This window comes from Coffea arabica, chromosome 1c, assembly GCF_036785885.1.
Source record: "Coffea arabica cultivar ET-39 chromosome 1c, Coffea Arabica ET-39 HiFi, whole genome shotgun sequence".
Lineage (NCBI taxonomy): Eukaryota > Viridiplantae > Streptophyta > Magnoliopsida > Gentianales > Rubiaceae > Coffea > Coffea arabica.
In genome coordinates, this window is record NC_092310.1 from 52,188,515 (window position 1) to 52,212,240 (window position 23,726).

At 34.7% G+C, this 23,726-nt stretch overlaps 2 protein-coding genes and 1 pseudogene across 2 annotated transcripts; all 3 read left to right on the forward strand.

Annotated features, from left to right (window-relative positions):
* Positions 1-4,063: 4,063 nt before the first annotated feature.
* LOC113742330 (kiwellin-like) lies at positions 4,064-5,063 on the forward strand. Its single transcript, XM_072076902.1, has one exon. The coding sequence runs from the start codon at positions 4,151-4,153 to the stop codon at positions 4,796-4,798; it is 648 nt and encodes a 215-aa protein (XP_071933003.1). The 5' UTR covers positions 4,064-4,150; the 3' UTR covers positions 4,799-5,063.
* A 5,689-nt stretch (positions 5,064-10,752) lies between these two features.
* LOC113727538 (kiwellin-like) lies at positions 10,753-11,741 on the forward strand. The gene has a single exon (XM_027251765.2). The coding sequence runs from the start codon at positions 10,830-10,832 to the stop codon at positions 11,475-11,477; it is 648 nt and encodes a 215-aa protein (XP_027107566.1). The 5' UTR covers positions 10,753-10,829; the 3' UTR covers positions 11,478-11,741.
* Positions 11,742-15,965: 4,224 nt separating this feature from the next.
* On the forward strand, positions 15,966-16,697 carry LOC113720658 (kiwellin-like; annotated as a pseudogene).
* Positions 16,698-23,726: the final 7,029 nt, after the last annotated feature.

Sequence of the window (23,726 nt, forward strand, 5' to 3'; positions counted from 1 at the left end):
GTCAAAAATGTCTTGAAGTTTTCTTTTCCATTTTGCTGAATATTATGCCTTAACTATTTATTAGTGGAGAGTGATGTTTGGACTTTTTTTTTTTGTATTGAAATATTCGTAATCCTTGGATCAGCTACGGAGAAGGCTTTAATTTAGTGATTAAAATTAAAACTCTAGAATTTAGAGCTTCTTTTTTTTTTTTTTTAAATCTCATCCCTCGTCTGTGTAAATGGAATATGAAAAATTTGCTTCTTAAATCAACCATATGGTTGGGCTTAAGAGAGAGTAGTTGAAAGTCACACCCACAGGTGACGCACCATGGAAAACAGATGGTTTTTTTTAATCACACCTAACACCCCTCAAGTTTCTAAAATTACACTTAACACCCTTAGAATGACAACCTTTGTGACATGTCAGCCCTTTTATGTAAAAATAATACTAAAAATATATTTAGTAGAGGGACAATAGTATTCTTCCAATGTTGCCCTTTTGTAAGTTGATTTTTGAATTTTAGAAGATGAAAATAAAAACAAATAGGACTGCAATACTTACATAGAAATTAAGGGGGTGTAAGTACAATAACTGTTGAATTGTATAATTTTTGTTGATTCGTATGACCGTTATAAGATCTGTGCCAAAGTTTTGGATAGAAAGGAAATAAATTTTTTTAATACTGTTTGTTAACCAGTTTTTCAAAAATTTTGTTTTTGATAATTGAACGCCATTATAGGTATATTTAATATGCATTTTTTCATGATTTCAACTATATCCCAGCATTTTTCTTCACCAAATGAATGATTTTAATCTATTTTTCCTCACCTCTTATTGATTAAACTAGATAACACGATAAAATCATAGTTAAAAAAAGTTAAATTGATTATGTTTAGATTGTTGAAGTATCTCAAAACCTATCTTCGGTTGCATATGCAAAAAAAAAAAAAATCCAAAATGTGTCCAAATTTTATGGCATTTTGTTACTTTATTTTTACATAATCGAACATAAAGGGCTTTTCTTTTTTCTTGCCTTTTCTTGCATAAGAAATATGAAAAGGGTAGAAAAATAATCAACTTGTTTTTAATTTCATCTTCGAGTTTTCAAAAATCAACTTGCAAAAGGGCAAACGTGGAAGAATATTATATTCTCTCTCCTAAATACACTTTTTAATACTATTTTTACCTAAAGGAGCTAATATGTTACAAAAGTTGTCAAGGGTGTTAAGTGTGATTTCAGAAACTTTAGGGTTGCAAGGTATGATTAGGAAAAATCTCAAGGGAGGTTTCTAAAATTATCCCATTTCAAATATACCTAAAAAATAAATACTTTTTTTTCCACCCACCATCACGCACCACTGCCACCTATGATCACCATCCATCACTGCTGCCACTCTCTCCCTTCTTTTTTTTTCATCTCTTTCCCTTTTTCTCTTCTTTCTTCCTCTTCTCCCCTCTTTATCTTTCCTTTCCCTCCACTAGAACCCTCCTCCCCCTCCTTTTCCCGTCTCAATTATGACTGAGATCTCAGATGTGACCGAAGGAGCTTTGGTCATAATTGAAAAGGGGAGAAGGAGGAAGTTTCAGTGGGGGGAAAAGGAAAGTGGAGAGGGGAGGAGGAAGGAGGGAACGAGAGAAAGAGGGAGGAAGAGGAAAGGGGAAGAATGGAAAGAAAAGAGGAAGAAAGGGTTGGTGGTGGTGGTATGTGGTGTTATTTTTAATTTTCAAAAAATTTTAAATTTTAAAAATACATCCTCAAAGCACCTTAAAAATACCCTTCAAAAATACCTAACCATTTACAATAAAAGTTTTTCATGTGCACCATTACAGTAAAATTTTTGAAAAACACTTGTAAAAATAGCTAATCCATACGGATCCATTGTTGTACCTACGATTACTGTTACAAAAATTTAAAACACTACGGCAGACTTCCTAGCTTCATACTACTAGACCGTAATCCAGTTGTAACACCAAATCTTCTACTTCTTTAAAAGCTTGAATATAGCAGCAAAACCTATTGCTTTTTATCTCTCAGCGGAAGTGATCGTAATTTAAATAAAATTTTGTGTAAGTATTGAAATTAACTTAAAAGATTGGAATAAGAAACATGAAGGTAAAGGGGTCAGAAGGAAAGGTCAATATAGTTTATTTTTGACAAAGTTGAAATACGTATAAAGTAATTGGTCTACTTACAATGAGGAATAAAACATGGATTACAAATTTGCAAATGGCTGTCCAGAAACCAAATTCTTCTCAGAAGATCTGATCGTGAGATTGGACTAAAGACATGAATCGAAAACTAGTAAAAGATTGGTTACAATTGGACTGCCCAAAAAGACAGAACAAAGACCTAAAGGATCTTTTTATGTTGGTCTGAATCATGATGGGCATTAGCGTGGCAAAAATCTTCGAGCTTAGACAGAATTCTTAAATGCCTCCCACTCTGAAATGGGCCTCAAAACTGTCATCTTGTTATTGGAAGTTGAGCCGCGTCATTCATCGGTGATCAATCAAAGCCCACATTGGACTAACGTTCGAGTAAGGTGGCAAGCCGGGGTTCCATTTTCCTTTTGGCCTTTTCTGGTATTTGCGGCTAAAATATTCATTTTCAACCAAATTCGGAGATGAAGTAGCATGGAGGTAAATAATTAATTTTTCACCCCAAAAGACACAAGAAAATAAGTTAAGAAGAGAGGAGTTGGTCAGCATATGCGTGTCTATGGAACTTTTTTTTTTTTGGGTGGTTATTTTTCAATTGTTAACACATATAAGTAAAACTACTTTGCTCTTTTTTTTTTTTTGTTTGATTGGCTCCATCTCTAAAAAATTGATTAAAGGTTGAGGCCCCAAAACATAAAGATTCTGGATTCTAATTCCTTTGTCTCCTCCTTGCGTCTTAAATCCTATCCCACCTTTACTAAAAAAAAATTTTAAAAAAAAATTCTCTAAGAAATTCGTAGGTTCTTTAGGGTAGGGAACTGCTAAACGGGTCTGAAGTGAACTAATACAATCTCAAAATTTCTGGATTTTGTAACGTAATAATTTAGCAGTCTCTATGTTAAGTTGGTCCCTTGACTTCCACCCAAATTCCATCAAATACCAGCTAAGTTTTCCACTAAAGAAAATTCGTAGCATCTCTCGAGTTAATCAAATGCAAAATTGTGATCAGAAGAGTTGTTTAGTGAATTTCCAGCATCAATGGTGGTATGTTTTCGTTGACAAGGAAACCCGCAACTGCTATCCGAAAGTGATTAATTAATGTTGGTATGTTGTTATATACTTACTAATCATGTGTCATAATTAATGTGTCATGAAAATTTAGTCAGGTTGTTACATCCGTAATACTAATCGTAAATTCACTAACCAAATTCTTATTATTATTGATGCCCTTTTCCCTGTGCCTGCATCAGGCCTGGCCTTCTCCAAGTCTGGTCTCACTAATAAGCTACACCTCTCTGAAGTCTCAATCTCTCATAAGAATTGAACACATTGCAAATACAAAGGGTGTTATCTTCTGAACCTATATATTCTTGATTGGTTGCAAATTCCAACCCTGACCACCATCTACATTTGTTTTAACTGGTCTTCCACGGAAGAAAACTCCAGCAAAAGCTGGAGGCATAGGCATCTAAGTTTACTCAAGGGCCACTGACTTTATGTAGAAAGCCTAAAATTTAATTGGCGTAACATACCAGTAACCTTAGTCGAACGGCAAATACTTGGTGGTTCACAGTTGACTGTACACTTTATATAGTCAGTCAACAAAAGGCAGCAGCCAGCATCAAAGATAATTAATGTCAGCAGTGGCTCATTCTTCTCATGACAACCATAACAAATCCATTCCATACCATGCCGGCCGCCCTAAAGTCTTAAAAATTAGATTTTTCTTCCTTAAAATATTAAGAATTTTTAAATAAATTTTTTGTAAATTCAAATTTTTGCCCTTGAAAAATTTTGAAAATAATACTATATGATGTATGTACAATTTTAAATATGTTTCTAACTAATTTTTCTGGTTCCGTCTATGTTAGTATGTTATCCGCACTATAAATATACGCCAAAACCTCTCATCCCAATGCCACCCTTCCAACACTTCACTCTCTTTTTACCTCGTCCTAGCTTAATAGCATCTACATTAGCCCCTATCCATCCCTTCTTTCCAGTAACCATGGCAAAAGTTGTCATACTTTCCTTCTTGATTTCACTCAATATCTTATCTTTTCCCTCCCCAGGATTAGCCATCTCCTCATGCAATGGTCCATGCCAAACCTTAAATGATTGCGACGGCCAGTTAATTTGCATTGGAGGAAAATGTAACGACGATCCTGACGCTGGAACCCACATATGCGGCGGAAGCTCGCCTTCCGGGCCATCCCCTCAGGGCAATTGCAGCCCAACTGGCTCTATGACATGTTCAGGAGAGACTAAACCCACTTATACATGCTCTCCGCCGGTTACTAGCTCCACGGCGGCAATTCTTACGCTAAATGATTTTGACGTAGGTGGAGACGGCGGGGCTGAATCAGAATGTGACGGCCAATTTCACAAAAATAGTGAAAGGATTGTTGCACTTTCCACTGGTTGGTATGCAGGCGGGTCGAGGTGTGGAAAAATGATAAGAATCACAGCCAGCAACGGGAGAAGCGTGACTGCAAAGGTTGTGGATGAATGCGACTCTAGAAATGGCTGTGATAAGGAGCACGCTTTCCAGCCACCTTGCGATAACAACATTGTTGATGGATCCAGTGCTGTGTGGGAAGCTTTAGGGCTTAACGAGGATGATGGAAGAGTACCAGTTACTTGGTCTATGGCATGATGAAAATGGTGACAATGAGATCGATATACGCACAACAATTCCGTCAGTAATAAGTTGGCTTCTAGAATAAGAGTTTCCTAAGTCTGGTATTGAAGTGTAATTTGGTTTTGATTTCTAAAGTGTCAATTTACTGATAAGTGGCATCATGGAAAATGATGTCTTGGATGGCCTTCAATGGTTGATCAACCCAGAATTCGTCTTGATGAATTTCTTAAGATTAGATATGGTTTCCAAGTGCTTTCACTTGGGTTCTCTCTTCGTTAAATTGAATTTCTTCCTTTCTCCTTTTTCGCGAACACAACTGGTTTATTGGTGTTTGATATGTAAAAAAGAATTGTCAATAACATGGTTTTTTTTTTAAAATGTGCAGTTTTTCTTTTTGTATTGCTTGGATGCGATTAATGTTGCAATATATTTTTAGACCGGACCAAGTATCGACTCGGTCAAATTCAAGGTTAGGAATCAATGGATTTGATCGGATCAAATCAAATGAGTTCATTAATACGTCACATATATATGTGTGTGCGCCCATTCATTTTTTTTTTCTACAAATCAAATTTATAAATTATAACGAAGTATTCATTTACAATTCATTAACAGAGAGTCAAATCCATATCTAATTCACCAAACAATTCACAAGAATATTCCTTTGGTCTTTTTTAAAAAAAAAAATCCATCATAAAATTCAAAACCCACTTAAATTAACATCAATTAGATATTGTTAAAATTTCCAACAGAAGTTGGTTATTCTAAAACTAAATTTTCAAGACATATTTGAAGAAATATGACAATTAAGGTTGCATATTGAAATGATAAAGAGTTCATGAGAGCACTTGTGGATGTTTAAAACATTCAAGGGTCAATATAAAATACTAGAAAAGTTTTGGACTTGAATGTAAAATTATGTCTTTTATTTCCTCATCTTAACCCACATTCCCAGTCATGTTTCATTCTCGTAGCCATCAATGTCTTCAGCCATCTTCTCTACTTCGCTGGTCTTTCTCCTCTTTTTTCATTTCGTCAATTTTCTACATTTTTATCCTCTATTCTTCTAATAAGCAACAAAATAGTTTTCTTACTCTATTCATTTGTTCTTCCTTTCTTTTTTTATTCCTTTGAAATCTTTCTCTCTTTCTGTCTCTCTCTTTTTTTATTCTCCATCTTTTGTCGCTCTTTTTTTTTTCTTTGGCCTTTCTTGAGTTTAGATTTGTTACTACTACTATTTATTTAATAGATAAAATTAAATAACAAGATGTTAGGTTGGATTCTGAAGAGGATTGGGGAAATTTTGATAATAAAAAAAGGTCAGCATAAAAATGGGAAAAATGGAAAATCAAGTTCATACTGCGTCTCCGGTTTTCGGTCAAATTTGATTTTTTATTGGCTTTGACCAATCTTTTACTAAGCTGATTTTAGGTAAAGTTGGACCAGACTACTATCCGGTTCTCGATTCAATCGATTGAACCAATTAATCTAGTCCGAATGGTTATATGATTATCAATTAAATAAAAAGTTATTTTATGTATCAATCCTTACATCTCCTGCTACTACTGGCAGAGTAACAGCTAGTTTTGGTATGTTAGGTGATACATTATTGCTACTAGCGGAGTAACAGCCAGTTTTGGTATATTGGGTAATATCATTATTATCGAACCCAATGCCTATATTGCATTTGCAGGTAAAAAGTACTACGTAATCTTTTAAAAAGCATTCTTACTTAGTGAGTTATTTCACTTCTATGCTTTTGTTCCTTTGAATCAGAATGAAACAGAGCACTAAGTTCAACAATTATTTGTTATTTGTCATAAATGAGAAGGTAGTTTATCGGAATCATAGGAAATAAGAATTGAATTTTCTTTGGTGGCATAAATTCGAATTATAGAACGAATCACAAGTTGTGGATAATTCTTTTTTACTTATATTTCTTATTTCTGATTCTTAATTAAATTTTTAATTAAGAAGTCTCTATCAAAAAAAAAAAAAAAGATTGAATTCTTCAAATTAGAGTCATACCCAAATTACAACACAATGATCTACAAACTTACATCACCTATTATAACAAGTTTACGCAACACTATAAAAGGCTTCTTTAATATTGCCAATTTTGACTAAACCGTTCTTTCATTAAATTTTATCATCAATACATGAAGGGCCATGTCCGTCATTCACTAGGTGGTCTTCAGCCTAGTTGTAACGGAAAAGGCAGGCCCCTTAGGACCATTTTGGAGAGCTTCCAAACCCGTACCGTTAGTCATGTCTTCCGTGAAGCAAACAGATGCGCGGACCTTTTGGCAAAATTGGGTACCGAATTGTGCGAAGAATTTGTTTTGTATCCCAGTTCCCCCGTGCCCTTAATTAGTCTTTGAATGCTGATTGTAGGGGTCTTTTCTTGCCCCATCTTGTAAACGTTTAATTTTATTTATTATATATCTTTTTTTTTTACAAAAAAAAAAAGGGAAAAGGCAGGCCAAGTTGGTCTTTTTTTTTATTTTTTTAATATTTTATGTTTTGTCAACATAACATATCTACCCCACAACTATTTTAATCCATACTAGTGACTGTTTAACTGGGCAAAAAAAGATTGGAGGGAGAGCAGAAAAACCCACCTCTATAAATTATTTGGATCTGCCTACTTAGCCAATTTTATTGGATACACTACTCCAAGCGTTCTGCATGAGGGTATCGTTATAAACTTTAGGCATACATACTAAGTTTTGTACTCCTAACGCCCAAGAAAAAAAAAGTTTTGTACTCCCACTTAGTAATGAAAAGTAACTAAACATTTAGACATTGATTAGATTGGGAATATGAAGTATGAACTGCATGTAGAGTAAATAAATTTGCACTGCAAAAGCAGCTAATCTATATAACTATGCGATATCATGTACGTATATATCAACTTAATGCTTATAACTGAACTTTCGTAGACGGATTGAAGCAATAATAATTATATATCTTTGTACGTAAAATTACCCATGGAGAGAGTCACGAGTACTATAGCAGTAGCGTAGTCAACTAAGCAGCCAACATGGAAAAAGAGGACTGTGCAGACTTTTCATTTTTTTTTTCTTTTGCCCCTTTTTCGGGTAAACAACAGAAAATGTGCCGGATTTGTCAAGTATTCATAAATGATTTGCAACTACACTACGTCTTCACTGTGCAAGAAATCATATGGTAAGAAGCTGGCCTGTTTTCCACCAGGGAATTATGCCAGGAACATGATTACTATTTACCATTCATCACCACATCTAGACATACGAAATGGGATCTTCCAACTGTGGTTATAAAACTCGGTCCGACCTGTCGGTTCAATCATTCAAACCCATGAATTAGCCACCTAGCCTAGCTGGTTTTTAAGTTAGACCAAACAAGTAATTAACTTGTTAACTAGTCAACAACTCAACGATTCAACTGTTCAAGCAGAAAAAATTGTCGATTGAATCGTCCATTGAACTGTTAACTTAAAAATTATATTATTATTGTAATTTAAAATATATTATTGTATTATATAATATAACTAATAGGTGATCCGGCCAATCTTCAATTGAACCAGAAACTCGTTGAACCGGTCACATCTCTAAGTTGAGGTTCAGGTTGGCTTTATTAGCTATGCCTTCAACAAAAACAAAGAGAGAAGGTAAATGAAATGGAAAACAAATCATGGAACAACCCAAGTTTTACGCTTCAATTTATTTGTTTTTTGGTTTGATTACAAAGAATAGAAAGCGACCCAGGATGTCATTTTATTACTGTTAAGACCAGAGATTCCATCCATCCAAATATCATTTGCTTTGTACATTATTTCTATTAGCAAAGTTTGTCTTAAAAATTCCAATCATTAATAAGACCAGAATCTAAGATTTTTTTTTCCTTTTTTTTGGTAAAAAAATGCGTTTCTTTATTAATGCCAGTTCTTTAGAGAGAAAGGATGGATTAGATGATTTAGGAAAGGGACTGTAAGTAAAAAATTCTGAACTTAAACCCTCTTATTTACACGCACATGCACACACACATGTATACCAGTCCTCCGCTTTCTAAATGGGTTTCACCTTGGGTGGACTATGCTGGCCGTAAATTTTCATTTAGTAGGCCTAATAAATGGGCCTGTCATATTGTACGAACTAGCGTTGGAATTAGGAGTGGAAACAAGCGAGCGGAGTTGAATTTAAACCTAACCGAGTCAAGTTTCAATATAATTTTACGAAACTTGAATCTCGAGTTCGAGCTTAAAAAAATAAAAAATATAGGGTTTGTTTGGATTGTAAGTTATTTGAGATATTTTTACTGTAGCACTTTTTGTGATGTGATGTATGTGAGATAAAAAGGTAATTGGGGAGGTAAAAAGGTGTGTTGGAAATTGTAATGATGATGTAAGTAAATATATTTGGGGAAATAAAGGCCAATCCAAACAAACCCTATTATTTTATTTTTAAAAAATAATAAAATAATAATTTTTTAACAAATAATAAAATATTAAGGATATATATATATAATTTTACTATTAAAATAAAAAAATTATATATATATATATATATATATATATATATATACATATTTATAATCGAGTTCGAACCGACTCGCAAGCTAATGAGTTTAGCATTTTTGAATTCAAGTTTGACTTGATCAGCTCGATCTCAACTCGAGTTTATTGTTAACCGAACTCGGATTCGAACCGCTCGCGAGCCAATTCGTTTGCCGTCCTAGTTGAAATAAGGCAAATAGACCTTCCTTTTCATTCTTTACTCTCTGTTTGATGAACCCATCCAAGGATCTATAATGAAAGTCACCCAAAAATTCAAACTATAAATTCATACTTAAAAATAATCAAAATTTCATTTGTCATAATGTGTAAAAATTTAGTCATGTTGTTATGTTTATATATTGGAAATACTAATCGTAATTCACTAACCTTAGATCGATAGTGCATCACATCAATATACAGGAGATAAAACCATACCAAATTCCTTTCAATATTGATGCCTTCTTCCCTGTGCATGCATTAGGCCTGGCCTTGTCCACATCTGGTGTCATGAATAATAAGCTACACCCCTCACATTCGTGAGTCAACTAGGCAGCCGACTCTCAAGTCTCAATCTCTCACAAGAACTCAACACATTGCAAATACAAGGGGTGCGATCTTCTGAACCTACACATTTCCTTAAAGCCTGGCATTAACCTTGATTGGTTGCAAATCCCACCCGACCACCATCTATTTGTTTAAGCTAGTCTTCCACGGAAGAGAACTCTAGAAAAGGTGCAGGCATAGGCATTCCGTCCAATGAATCACAATTCACAAGCATTAGTTGACCGAAGGGAGGCTGACTTCATCTAGAAAGCCTAAAATTTAATTGGCGTAACATATCAGTAACCTTAGTTGAACGGCAAATACTTGGAGGTAAACCCGGACTATCATCTATAGCCCTAGTTTTAGATCATATGGTATACTGGAGGCTATGGTGTCTCATCAACTCTTGTACTTACGTGCATTCATGACTAGTGATGTGATGAAGCCGAATTCATACTGGATATTGTATTTGTTATTTAAAATTCTAAAACATGCTAATGTACTTCACTTAAATTTAATGAGTTAGATTTAGCATAAATTCAATCAAGTTTACTTTGAATTCGAGATCAAATATTCTAACTCAAATCAAATTTAAATAATACACTATTTGAGTTCGATTCAAATTATATCCACGTGTCTTTTGGACATATCAGAAGCTCTACAAGTTGTAGATGGGGCTGTATGTTCACGATGACATTACACGGTGTAAGGATTCGTGAATTAGCCGCGGAAACACGACACTCCCTATGCTCACTGTTTAGTCGGTCAACAAAAGCAGCAGCCAGCTCAAAGATAAACTCAGCAGCCGTTCATTCTTCTCATGGCGACCATGACGAATCCACACCATAAATATACACCAAAACCTCTCATTCCAACGCCACCACACCAACATTTCAATCTCTTTTAGCTCGTCCTAGCTTAATATATAGCTACATTATCCCCTACCCATCCTTCATTCCAGTAACCATGGCAAAATTTGCCATACTTTCCTTCTTGATTTCGCTCAACATCTTATCCTTTTCTTCCCCAGGATCAGCCATCTCCTCATGCAATGGTCCATGCAAAACCTTGAATGATTGCGACGGCCAGTTAATTTGCATTGGAGGAAAATGTAACGACGATCCTGACGTTGGAACCCACAAATGCAGCGGAAGCTCGCCTTCCGGGCCATCCCCTTCGGGCAACTGCCGTCCAACTGGCTCTATGACGTGTAAAGGAGTGACTAAACCCACCTATACATGCTCTCCCCCGGTTACTAGCTCCACAGCGGCCATTCTTACCCTAAATAATTTTGAAGAAGGTGGAGACGGCGGGGCTGCATCAGAATGTGACGGCCAATTTCACAAAAATAGTGAAAGGGTTGTTGCACTTTCCACTGGTTGGTATGCTGGAGGGTCGAGGTGTGGGAAAATGATAAGAATCAGAGCCAGCAATGGGAGAACCGTGACTGCAAAGGTTGTGGATGAATGCGACTCCAGAAATGGCTGTGATAAAGAGCACGCTGGCCAACCCCCGTGTGATAACAACATCGTTGATGGATCCAGTGCTGTCTGGAGAGCATTAGGGCTTAACGAGGATGATGGAAGAGTACCAGTTACTTGGTCTATGGCATGATTAATTGATATGATGACATTGAGATCGATATATGCACAACAATTCCATCAATAATAAGTTGGCTTCTAGAATAAGAGCGTCCCAAGTCTGTTCCTGGGGGGCCCAAAAACATAAAGGTCTGTTCTTGCAGTGTAATTTGGTTTTGTTTTCTATAGTGTCAATTTACTGAAAAGTGGCATTATGGAAAATGATGTCTTGGATGGTCTTCAATGGTTGACCAACCCAGAATTCGTCACATGAATAAGATTGAATATGGTTTCCAAAGTGCTTTTCACGGGTTCTTTTTGAATTTCTTACTTCTCGTTCTCGCGAACACAAATGGTTAATGGTGTTTGATGTTTAAAACAAAGAAATCTCAATAAAATTTTCTTTCAATAACATTTTGAAATGTGCAGTTTCTCTCTCTCTCTTAAAAAAAATTTTCTTTGGTGCGATTAGTTTTACAATAGAGTCATATCTAAATCACAGACATTGTGGTCTACAAACTTACATCACCTACTGTGACAAGTTTTTGTAATATCACAAAAGGCTCTATAAACGTTGCTAATTTGTATGTAACCCCAGTTTTAACCCTTTTTTGGGCAAATTACACTTTAACCCGTTGTGATTTAGTGTTTTCTCACGTAACTCCCAACCCTCATATGGTTTCAAACAGTATACATAACCCCCCCATGATTTGAATTAAAATATCAAAATGACAAAATTTACAATCCACAACGAAATCAATTAAAATGTCAAAAATACTTCTATGTAAAATTGAAAATTATTTATTAATCACAGGGGAATTATGTATATATATTGAAAATCATAAAGGGGTTATCTAGTAAACTACTTAACCATAAGGGGTTTATATGATAAAATATAAAATCATACCGGATTAGAGTTTTATGCATATTACATTTATATATTTTGGTCATTTCAACGATTTTAGTTTTTAAATAAGAGTAAATTTGATATTTTTATAGGTTTTGTTACAGATGATCATTTCCATTACTTTGACACTTTAATCCAAACAATGAGGAGGTTATATATAGTTTTTAAAATTATAGGAGGTTATCTGAAAATTAGCTATACAAGAAGGGGATAAAGTGTAATTTGCCTTCTTTTTTTTGGTAGCATCTTTCAGTATTTCCTTTCTCCACCCATTCGCTTCCTTTTTCCTCGGCTTCAGTTGTCTTTACCTTGTTCCCCTTGCCCTGCTTCTCCTCTTCACCGTGTGCAGGCCTTTTATCACAATGGATTCCCCACTAATTCTAGATAAGTTGAACGTAAAAATAAATTTCTTCAATTTTTCACAAGGAATCAGGATACATAACATGATATTATTGTTTAAGTTTCAAATAGACTTTTGCAAGTGCATCTTCCTGCCATGAAACTTCACGGATGATTTGGAAGATATCATTTAGTAGATCAACGGGAAAACAAATCATGCCTTGACAGAATAGATGAGCTGAAAACATATACATAAACAAACGAAGCTGCGCATTGAAAGGAAAGAGGAAGAGGAATATCCACATCCCACAATTGATGAGTACTTGAATATACAACAACCACGCACTATTTACACATATACTGTACATAGCAGGAACAAACCAAGACGAGGCTAAAGATTTGCAACTAGTCTACATTTTCCCTGCTCAAGAAATCATATGGGAAGAAGCTGGCCTATTTTCCACGAGCGAATTATTATATATGATAGGGGCATGATTACTAATTATCATTCATCACCGCATCTAAACATACGAAATGGAAAAAGAGAGAGGAGATAAACGAAACAAATCGTGGAACAGCACAAGCGTTACGCTTTAATTTTTTTTTTTTTATTGGTTTGATTAGTACAAAGAATAGAAAGAGACCCGAGATGTCGTTTTATTACTTTTAAGACAAGACAAGAGATTCCAACCATCCAATATCATTTGCTTTGTACAATATTTCTATTAGCAAAGCTTGGCTTAAAAAAATTCCAATCACTAATAAGACCAGAAGCTAAGATTTTTTTTTTCCCTTTTTTTTTTGTCTTGGGGGTACAAAGAAATGCATTTCTTGATTGATTGATGCAAGTCTTCCGCTTACTAACTGGGCTTCACCTTGGGTGCACAAAACTAGCTTAAAAATTTGCATTTAGTAAGCCTGATAAGTGCGCCGGCCATATTGTACGAACTGGCGTTGGAGAGAGGCAAAGTCCACCTTCCTTTTCATTCTTTAGTCTCTGTCCGATGAGCCCATCCAAGGATCTAAAAAGAAAGTCACCCAAAAAATTCAAACTATAACTTCATAAACTTCAACCAAAAAAAAAAAGGGTCAAATTTTCATCTGTCATAATAGTTTAGTCATGTTGGTATATATCGTAATTCACTAACTTTAGATATCGATAGTGCATCAATCACATCCATATACAGGAGATAAAACCATGCCAAATTCCTAGCATTATTGACCCTGTGCATGCATTAGGCCTGGCATTGTCCACATCTGGTGTCATCAATAATAAGCTACAGCCCTCGCATTCGTGAGTTAACTAGGCGGCCGATTCTCAAGTCTCAATCTCTCATAAGAATTTAACACATTGCAAAGACAAAGGGTGTGATGTTTGAACCTATATGCCCATTAAAATCTGGCATTGACCTTGGCTGGTTGCAAAATCAAACCTGACCACCATCTATTTGTGTGAGCTGGTCTTCCTTCCACGAAAGAAAACTCAAGCAAAAGCTGCGGGCATTCTATCCAATGAACCACAAGCATAAGTTGACCGAAGGGCCCCTTGACTTTTGCTACTAGAAAGCCAAAATTTGGGTCTTTTAATTGGTGTCACGTATCAGTAGCTTAGTGGAAGGGCAAATACTCGGAGGTAAACCCGGTCTATTATCTATAGCCCTAGTTTTAGATCACATGGTATGCTGAAAAACTACGATGAGTTTTTTTTTTTTGGCTGCATTGTTAGCTATGGTCTCTCATCGACTCTTGTACCTATCATGTGCATTCATGACTGGTGACGTGAAGAAGCCGAATTCAATCGAGTTATATTTACGAACTTGAATATTGCATTCGGTATTTAAAATTCTAAAACATGTTAATTTATACTATCACTTAAATTTGATGAGTTCGATTTAGTTTAGATTCAATCGGGTTCAATCTCAAGTTAAAGTAAACTAAAACTAAATTGAGTTTCAGCTTGAATTCAAGATAAACTATTTTAGCTCAAGTCAAATTTAAATAATACATTATTTGAGTTTGATTCAAATCATTTGCACGTCTAATTATATCCACGTGTCTTTTGGACATATCAGAAGCTCTACAAGTTGTAGATAGGGCTTTTTTCATAGTTGACATTTAGGGATGGCAATGAGAGCGGGTGCCCGCCCCGCGGGGGGCTCACGGGGCGGGGGTTGGGGCGGGGGCGGGGGCGGGGGGGAATTTTTTCCCCCCGCTTAGAAACGGCGCGGGGGGCGGGGGAGTATACCCCCGCCCTATCCCCCGCCCCGTCACCCGCAAAAAAAAATATATATATATATATATATATATATATATATATATATAAATGACTATATATTATATGTAAGTTAATTAGTTATAAACTTATGATAATGATATTATTAGTTAGATATATTATATAATGTATATTAGTTTATGTAATATAATTGATATTATCAATTATATGAATAATTATACATGTCTACTAATAGAATTTATTAATTAGTTATACTAAATTTACTAATACATTTATACTAAATTTCTAATTACACTTAATAGAATAACACTTTTTTCTCAAAAAAAAGTACAAACACAATGATGAATTAGTGATTGCATTTGTACTAAAAGTGAAAATTTGACTATTTTAGTTATATTTATTTCATCATATTGGATTGTATTCAAATAACTTCTGTTTGATTGTTTTTATGAGTTTCAATTGTAAAATTACAATGAATAATAATTTGGTGAGGTATTGATATTTTAGTACTTGATTATTTATTAAAAATTAATTATAATAAAATTATATAATAAAATTTTATTAACCTCGCGGGTGCCCCCGCGGGAGAAGCGGGGCAAGGCGGGGGACGGAGGGAACTAATAGGCAACGGGACGGGGGACGGGAGAGGGGTCCCCCGCCCCAACCCCGCCCCGTTGCCATCCCTATTGACATTACACAGTGTCAGGAATTCGTGAATTAGCCGCGGAAACACGACTCTCCCTATACTCACTATTTTGCATTGATTCGAAAGATAGAGAAAAAACGATTAATATATAGGTAAGGATATGAGATCTAATAACTTAAGATTGTGGATTAGAATTAAATTTCTAACTTACATATTAGACACTTTTGCGAGTTTTCCCGAAGCGTTTCTTCCTGTCATTTAGTCAGTCAACAAAAGCAGCAGCCAGCACAAAGATAAACTCAGCAGCCGTTCATCCTTCTCAAGGCGACCATAACAAATCCACACTATAAATATACGCCAAAACCTCTCATTCCAATGCCACCCCACCAACATTTCAATCTCTTTTAGCTCGTCCTAGCTTAATATATAGCTACATTATCCCCTACCCATCCTTCATTCCGGTAACCATGGCAAAATTTGCCATACTTTCCTTCTTGATTTCGCACAACATCTTATCTTTTTCTTCCCCAGGATCAGCCATCTCCTCATGCAATGGTCCATGCAAAACCTTGAATGATTGCGACGGCCAGTTAATTTGCATTGGAGGAAAATGTAACGACGATCCTGACGTTGGAACCCACAAATGCAGCGGAAGCTCGCCTTCCGGGCAATTGCCGCCCAACTGGCTCTATGACATGTGCAGGAGTAACTAAACCCACCTATACATGCTCTCCGCCGGTTACTAGCTCCACAGCAGCAATTCTTACGCTAAATAATTTTGAAGAAGGCGGAGAAGGCGGGGCTGAATCAGAATGTGACGGCCAATTTCACCAAAATAGTGAAAGGGTTGTTGCACTTTCCACTGGTTGGTATGCAGGAGGGTCGAGGTGTGGGAAAATGATAAGAATCAGAGCCAGCAATGGGAGAACCGTGACTGCAAAGGTTGTGGATGAATGCGACTCCAGAAATGGCTGTGATAAGGAGCACGCTGGCCAGCCACCTTGCGATAACAACATCGTTGATGGATCCAGTGCTGTCTGGAGAGCATTAGGGCTTAACGAGGATGATGGAAGAGTACCAGTTACTTGGTCTATGGCATGATTAATTGATATGATGACATTGAGATCGATATATGCACAACAATTCCATCAATAATAAGTTGGCTTCTAGAATAAGAGCTTCCCAAGTCTGTTCCTGGGGGGCCCAAAAACATAAAAAAGAGTCTGTTCTTGGTTTTGTTTTCTAAAGTGTCAATTTTGTCCTTTCAAAAAAATAATAATAATAAAGTGTCAGTTATGTGATAAGTGGCATGTTGGCAAATGATGTCTTGGATGGAAATGGAGCAGGAACGGTTGTCAGGGACAGAGACAACCATTCCAGGAAGCGGGGCGTGGAAAATCGAAAAATTTCGATTTATCGATCGAATTCAAATTGAATTTGGAATTTTCGAAATCAGTAAATTGAAAATCGAAATCGAATTCGGGTTTTTTAAATTCATATATTTCGAATTTGATTTAAATTCGATAATGGAGTTTTTCAAATCGGAATTCAAAATCGAAATTCGATTTCAAATTCGTTTTTAATATATAAATATATTTTTTATACATGTAATATAAAATTTATACTATATAATATTATATAAAATTTATATAATATAATATAATATTATATAATATTATACATTTTATATTATATAATAAATTTTATATTATATAATAATATATAAATTTTTCCGAATTCGGTGAAATCGGAATTTACCGAATTTCAAATTGAATTCGGTACGAATTCGAATTCGGAATTGGTGAATTCGAAATCGAATTTGGTCGAATTATCAGATACCAAAATTCTGAATTCAAACTTCCGAATTACCGATTTCGAATTCGATGCACACCCCTACCTGGCAGTAGTTGACGGCCATGATTTGGCCAAAAAATTTTGTGCGACTCAAATCACATCTTGTAACTCGATTTTCACGTTGTGTGTGGGATCCATAAAAATTTATTCTAAAGTTACGTCGTGTGCAATCAAAGTTACGCACAGTAAAAAATACATACAATGCAACCGTATCTGCCCCTTGTCCGTCTTGGATGGTCTTTGATAAGAATGTGCAGTTTTTCTTTCTTTCTTTCTTTTTTTTTTTTTTTTGTTTTTGCTGGGTGCTTTTAATTTTGCAATAGAATCGTGCCAATATCATTGACTCTGTCATCTACAAACTCAGTCTTGCATTGCTAATTTATTATAACGAGTTTTCGTAATACAAGAAAAAGTCTCCTTTAACATTTCTAATTTATAAGTAGCCCCACTTTTAATCCTTTTATCCATCCTTTAATCAGCATTTCCTTTCTCCACCTATCCCCCTCCTCTTTCCTCGGTCTCATCAGTCGTCTTTTTGCCTTTTTCTCTTTTCTCCGCTCCTCCTCGTCACACTTTGTAAGTCCTTTATCACAATGGATTTCCTACTAATTCTAGATAAGTTGAATGTAAAAATAAATTTCTTCAATTTTTTGCAAAAGAATCGGGATATATGACATGATATTGTTCAAGTACATCTTCCTGCTATGAAACTCCACGGATAATTTTCGCAGGACTCAGGTGGAGAAAAGATGGGCAATCAAAGATGAGCATTGAAAAAAGAAAAGAAAAGAAAAGAAAAAAAGGAAGACCGCAAGACCATTAAAGCTAGCTAGCCCTTTAAATTTTGCAACACGAATTTCTTCAAGAGATGTAAAAGCAAAACCCAAAACCAAACAAACTACCATCTACACTTCCAAGTTCAAGACTGCTATCCCAAAACATGTCTATTCTAGCAACAATCACATGCTAAATTTTGACAAAACCGTCCTTTGATTAAATTTTACCATCGATACATGAAGTGCCATGCCCATCATTCACTTGGCAGTCTTCTGCATGGTGTACCTAGTTGTAATGGAAAATGCAGGCCAAGTTGGGGAATTTTTTTTTTTTTTTTTATATCTTTCTTATATTTTATTTTTTTAACAACAGGCAATATCTACATTACAACTACTCTAACATATCGGTCCAATTAGGTGAAGAAAAACTAGAGGGGGAGAAGAGAAAGCCATCTGCATAAATGGATTTGTCCAGTTAGCCAATATATATTATTGGACACGCCGGTCCTGCTACAAGTGTTTCGCATGCGAGTACGAGTTTTTTACTCCTACGCACAAAGTAAATAAATAAAAGTTTTCTACCTTTACATAGTCATGAAAAGTAAGATATGAACTGTATGAAAAGCACCTAAATTAGTACTGCAGAAGCAGCAAATCTATATAAATATGCGATATCATGTACGTGCGTATCTACTTATATCTGAACTTTCGTGGATTGACTGAAGCAACAATAACTAGTGGAGTATACCTTTGTACGTAAAATTTGCCCATGGAGAGGGAGGACTCCCACAGATTCACGAGTACAACAGTTCTTAGTAGCGCAGTCAACTAAGCAGCCAACAATCAAAAAAAAAAAAAAAAAAAGAGAGAGGATCGATTATGTACACTTTTAATATTTTTTTTTTTCATTTGCCTCTTTTTCGGGTAAACAACAGAAAATGTATTGGATTTGTCGAGTAATCATAAGTGATTTGCAACTAGTCTGCATTTTCCCTGCTGAAGAAATCATATGGGAAGAAGCTGGCCTATTTTCCACAAGGGAATTATGATGGGGACATGATTACTAATGATCATTCATCACCACATCATGGGAAATGGAATCCTTCAACAAAAAGAGAGACAGAAGATCATAAACGAAATGGAAAACAAATCATGGAAGATCTCTAGTGTCACTCACGCTTTAATTTATTTGTTTTTTGGTTTGATTACAAAGAAAAGAAAGAGACCCAAGAGGTCGTTTGCTTTGTACAATATTTCTATCAGCAAAACTTGACTTAAAAATTCCAATCACTAATAAGACCAGAATCTAAGATTTTTTTTTTTCCCTTTTTTTCTTTTGGTACCCAAAAAAAAAATTGCATTTCTTTATTGATACAAGTCCTCCCCTTACTAACTGGGCTTCACATTGGGTGGACTAAACTAGCCCAAAATTATAAAATCCAGTAGGCCTGTAAGTGGGCCAGTCATATTGTACGAACTGGCGTTGGAAAGACGCAATTTCACCTTCCTTTTATTTCTTCACTCTCACAGACTCTCTCTCTCTCTCTCTCTCATGAACCGACTCAAGAGCTATGGTTAATTTCTTTACCCTCACTCTCTCCGATGCTATGAGAGGAGGGCAGAGTCCAACCTACGCCTATATTACGGGAGGGGGGAGCTCAACTGGAATTTTATTGAGTTGGCGTGGAACCTTCGGATCAGACGAGTGTACTATTACACCATTTGAAAAGAAGCATTATACTTTCCTAATTATTGGATCAAAATTTCAATGGTTCAAAAATTGCATGCTAGCAACTCTTTCTAATTTTTTCTTTCCTTTTTTTTCTAAAATTTTCAAAAACTTTAAAGAGGAAAATGATTAGATATCAATTCTAGACACAGTAAAATCGAAGTTACATCCTATTCCAACTTTAACAAACAAATAGCATAGAATGCGGAATTTTGCAGTGTCATTGGCTTTTAGAGACACACACAAAAGAAAAGACAAAAAAAAAACGGAATAAGAGCACGAAAAAATTTTGTTTTTGGACTCGGCAGTGGAACCATATCATTGGTATTATGAGAATGGTTAATTTAAATTGCTATTACTATTGGTACAGTGGTGTACAAATATTAAATTGAACAAAGAACATTTCGCAATTTAATTCACTGGCTCTGGTTTCATTTCATTTGGATGGTTCACATTTCCTCCACCATCTTACACACAAAGTTTAACATAACATATGTTCTGATGTTGAAATATACTTGTTTGAATTGAGTATTATTTGAAATAATTACCGTAGCATTTTTTATTATGTGATGTATGTGAGATAAAAAGTAGTTAGAAATATAAAAAGGTGGATTGAAAAACGTGTTTATGATACAAGCGAAATATTATTTGGGATAATTAAGCAATCCAAACACACACTGTTATCCAGTTATAAAACAAAATCAGGATATATATCCTCCAAACGTCCTTTGGGTTTTTCATTATTAGTTAAAAGTAAATAAGCAACTAAATGAAGAGGTATATAGCTAAAATTATGTAGTTATTATTAACTTGCCGAGAGATAAGTCATCAATAATCATGTGTGTTATGGCTGCAAGGAGATGAACAAGCTCCTTGCAAAAAAAATAAACATGTTTGTGAGAAATTTCATTCATGTTTTTCAATCTTTTTTTGGAGTCAAATTCACATTTATCAATATATATATATATATATATTGGTATGATAAATTTTTTTGTGACGCCTCAATCAACAGAATTTTTATAAAAAAAAAAAAAAAAAAAAAAAAAAAAACCGGCCAATGCTTCCGGCAAACGAAACAATACATCGTATTATTGTAGCGGGCTAAAGTACCGCAACCCAACATAAATAGGAAACCGACGAGTCGGTTAAGAACTGGTGAAAACCGAGCAAAAATGGCGGTAAAAGTAATTGCAAGTTACACTTCTTTTTTCGCATGTTTTGTAGATTTGACTCAAACCGCATATTTTTTGGTCAACCGGTCTGACCGGTTAAACTTGAATTAATGAGTCCAGTAATTTGGTTGAATCACTTTTGGGGATCTAAAAGAGAGATGAAAGGCTTATAAAATGTATTTTTATCAAATATTCCAAAGTGCACCGATTGCCTATATAACATTTGTGATCATTTCAAATGCAAAAAATGTCAAACCACAAAAAAAAAAAAAAAAGTATTCGAGTCTTGTAGAAGAAAAGTTTAAAAGCACATATATTTTGCCCATTATAATATAGTAGTAACCAATTTGCTCTTTGTCATCACGAATACGTCCATATCACCAAAACAAGAATTTGCAGTTGCCCATTTGGATTGTCAATTTTTATGGAAAAGTTTTTGGAATATTTGCTTGATATATTTCTCTACCATATTTTAACTTAACATGCATCATATCATATTGTTACAGTATTTTTTTACAAAATACAAAAAGAAAAATTGCAATCTGAACTAGTTAAATTTGTATTCCAATTCTAATGAATATTAATTGGTAAGTAACATCTAAATACCACATTAAGCCTGCGTGGATTAGTAACATGCCAACTTTGGAATGGGTAATCTCCATCTTAAACTTGTAAGTACTCAAAAGAAATTTCTCACTACTTAGTAATACGTCTAAAATAATCATTCTCCACATTGTTGAATTTCCTCAAAAACAACTACACCCTTTTTCTTTCTTGTTTCATGAATCGACTTCCAAATTTGACAAAAGCTCCAACTGGACAATAATTCAACATACACTAACTGCTTTTTCCATGGCCAATAGGAAATATCTCGGCCCCATTTTACCTGTTTGGCATGGCTCCACTAGTTTACTCTATCCCTTCTTGATTGCCATAAAATAGTACAGAAAAATATTAAAGCGGAAACACGAGCCATCAGAGGAACGAATGGCATGGCATGCCTACAGTAATCTCAAACTCCTTTGGAGCCAAACATGACTCAAACGTGGGCAAGTTTCAATGTAAGCAAATTCACTGTGACAAAAGATTCAAGATGGATTTGGTTGATGTGATTTTTACTGTAGCCGTGACCATCTGAATTTTGTGTGGATGTCCATGGCAGCACATGGAAGTAGATATTCTTCAATAAAAGGGCCCTACTTTGATTAGAGCCTTTGGAATAATTGATCCTATGAATGGTCAATGTGACTGTGAAACCACCAAACGTTTTATATAGCTGTGAATTTTCGCACATAGCACTTGTACTTCATTGAACTTGCCCCACCATCCTCATCTGGAATTTCACTCTACGTATAGAATCAAAATTTTGTGGTATCATCCAACTATCAAATTCAAAAGCAAATAGTTGTTCCGATTACGATTCTTCGTAGAAAAATTTTTATATTTTTTGTAAATATATTTTTTAATTATTTTTTTACCTCACAAAAGTTAAACCGTTACAGTATAATTTCTTACAAAAAATCTTTAAAATAGCAATTCAAGCAGTTGTTGATAGAGGATTATTTGAAAGAATTATTTATTTCAAATGAGTATGTTTAGATAATAGATTATTTCAAATGAGTATGTTTAGATAATAGATTATTGGGGATAAGTTTTAAAAAATTACAATAACACTTTTTTTTTGTATGATGTATGTGAGGTCAAATAGAAGTTTAAAAATGTGTTTATAATATAAACAAACAAATTTGTGCAAATAATTATCCAAACATATTAATTATGATATTTTATATGATGTGATGCATATAAGATAAAAATATATTTAAAAAATAAAAATAAAAATTTAAAAGCATGTTTATAATAAAAGGAACATAATATATAATTAACTATAAAAACATGTGTTTGGATATCAATTTTTCCTTAAATATTATTTTGTTTATATCATAAACATATTTTCTAATCTTTTTTTTTTATCTTTCTTTGACAAATGAAATTTTTGGATGTTTATCTAAAAATTTTTAAAACTTGACTGTAAAAGTTTTTGAGTGTTTGTCTAAAATTTTACTCTAATTTATTATAGAAATTGTAAAAAAAAATTTCATGATGAAAAACTTTTTTTCTTTTCTTTTTCTTTCCTCTCTTTTTCTTCTCCCTTCCCCCCTCTCTCCTGCCACCTTTCCCTCTTGTCGGAACCAAGCAGCAATAGAAACTTTTTTTTTATTTTTTCTCTATCCTCCTCCTCCTCTTCGCCCCTCTCCCACCCCTTCCCCTTTGCAACCAGATCGGGCAGCGAGTGAGAGGGGAGAGAGGTGGCAGGGAAGAGGGAAAAGAGAAAGAAGGAAAAAAAAAAAAAAGAGAGAGAGGTGGCCGGTGACTATGGTGGTGGGTTCAAGGGGAAGAAAAAAGGAGGAATGAAATTTTTTTTTTTATATATTTTAGATATTATAAAGTGTGTAATTTAAAAATTTTGAAATTTTTTTTAAAATTATTATAGTTAAAATTGTTAAAAAAAATGATGATAGACAAACTACGCTAAAAATTTTTTTGCCAAACAGACCCTTTATTTTCAAAATGTATTATAGTAATTATTTTCAAATATTTGTCACCCTTCCTATCTTGCAAGCTTCTGT

Excerpts from the sequence above, each read along its gene's own strand:
- LOC113742330 (XM_072076902.1), top strand. The coding sequence starts at position 4,151 with ATGGCAAAAGTTGTCATACTTTCCTTCTTGATTTCACTCAATATCTTA.
- LOC113727538 (XM_027251765.2), top strand. The coding sequence starts at position 10,830 with ATGGCAAAATTTGCCATACTTTCCTTCTTGATTTCGCTCAACATCTTA.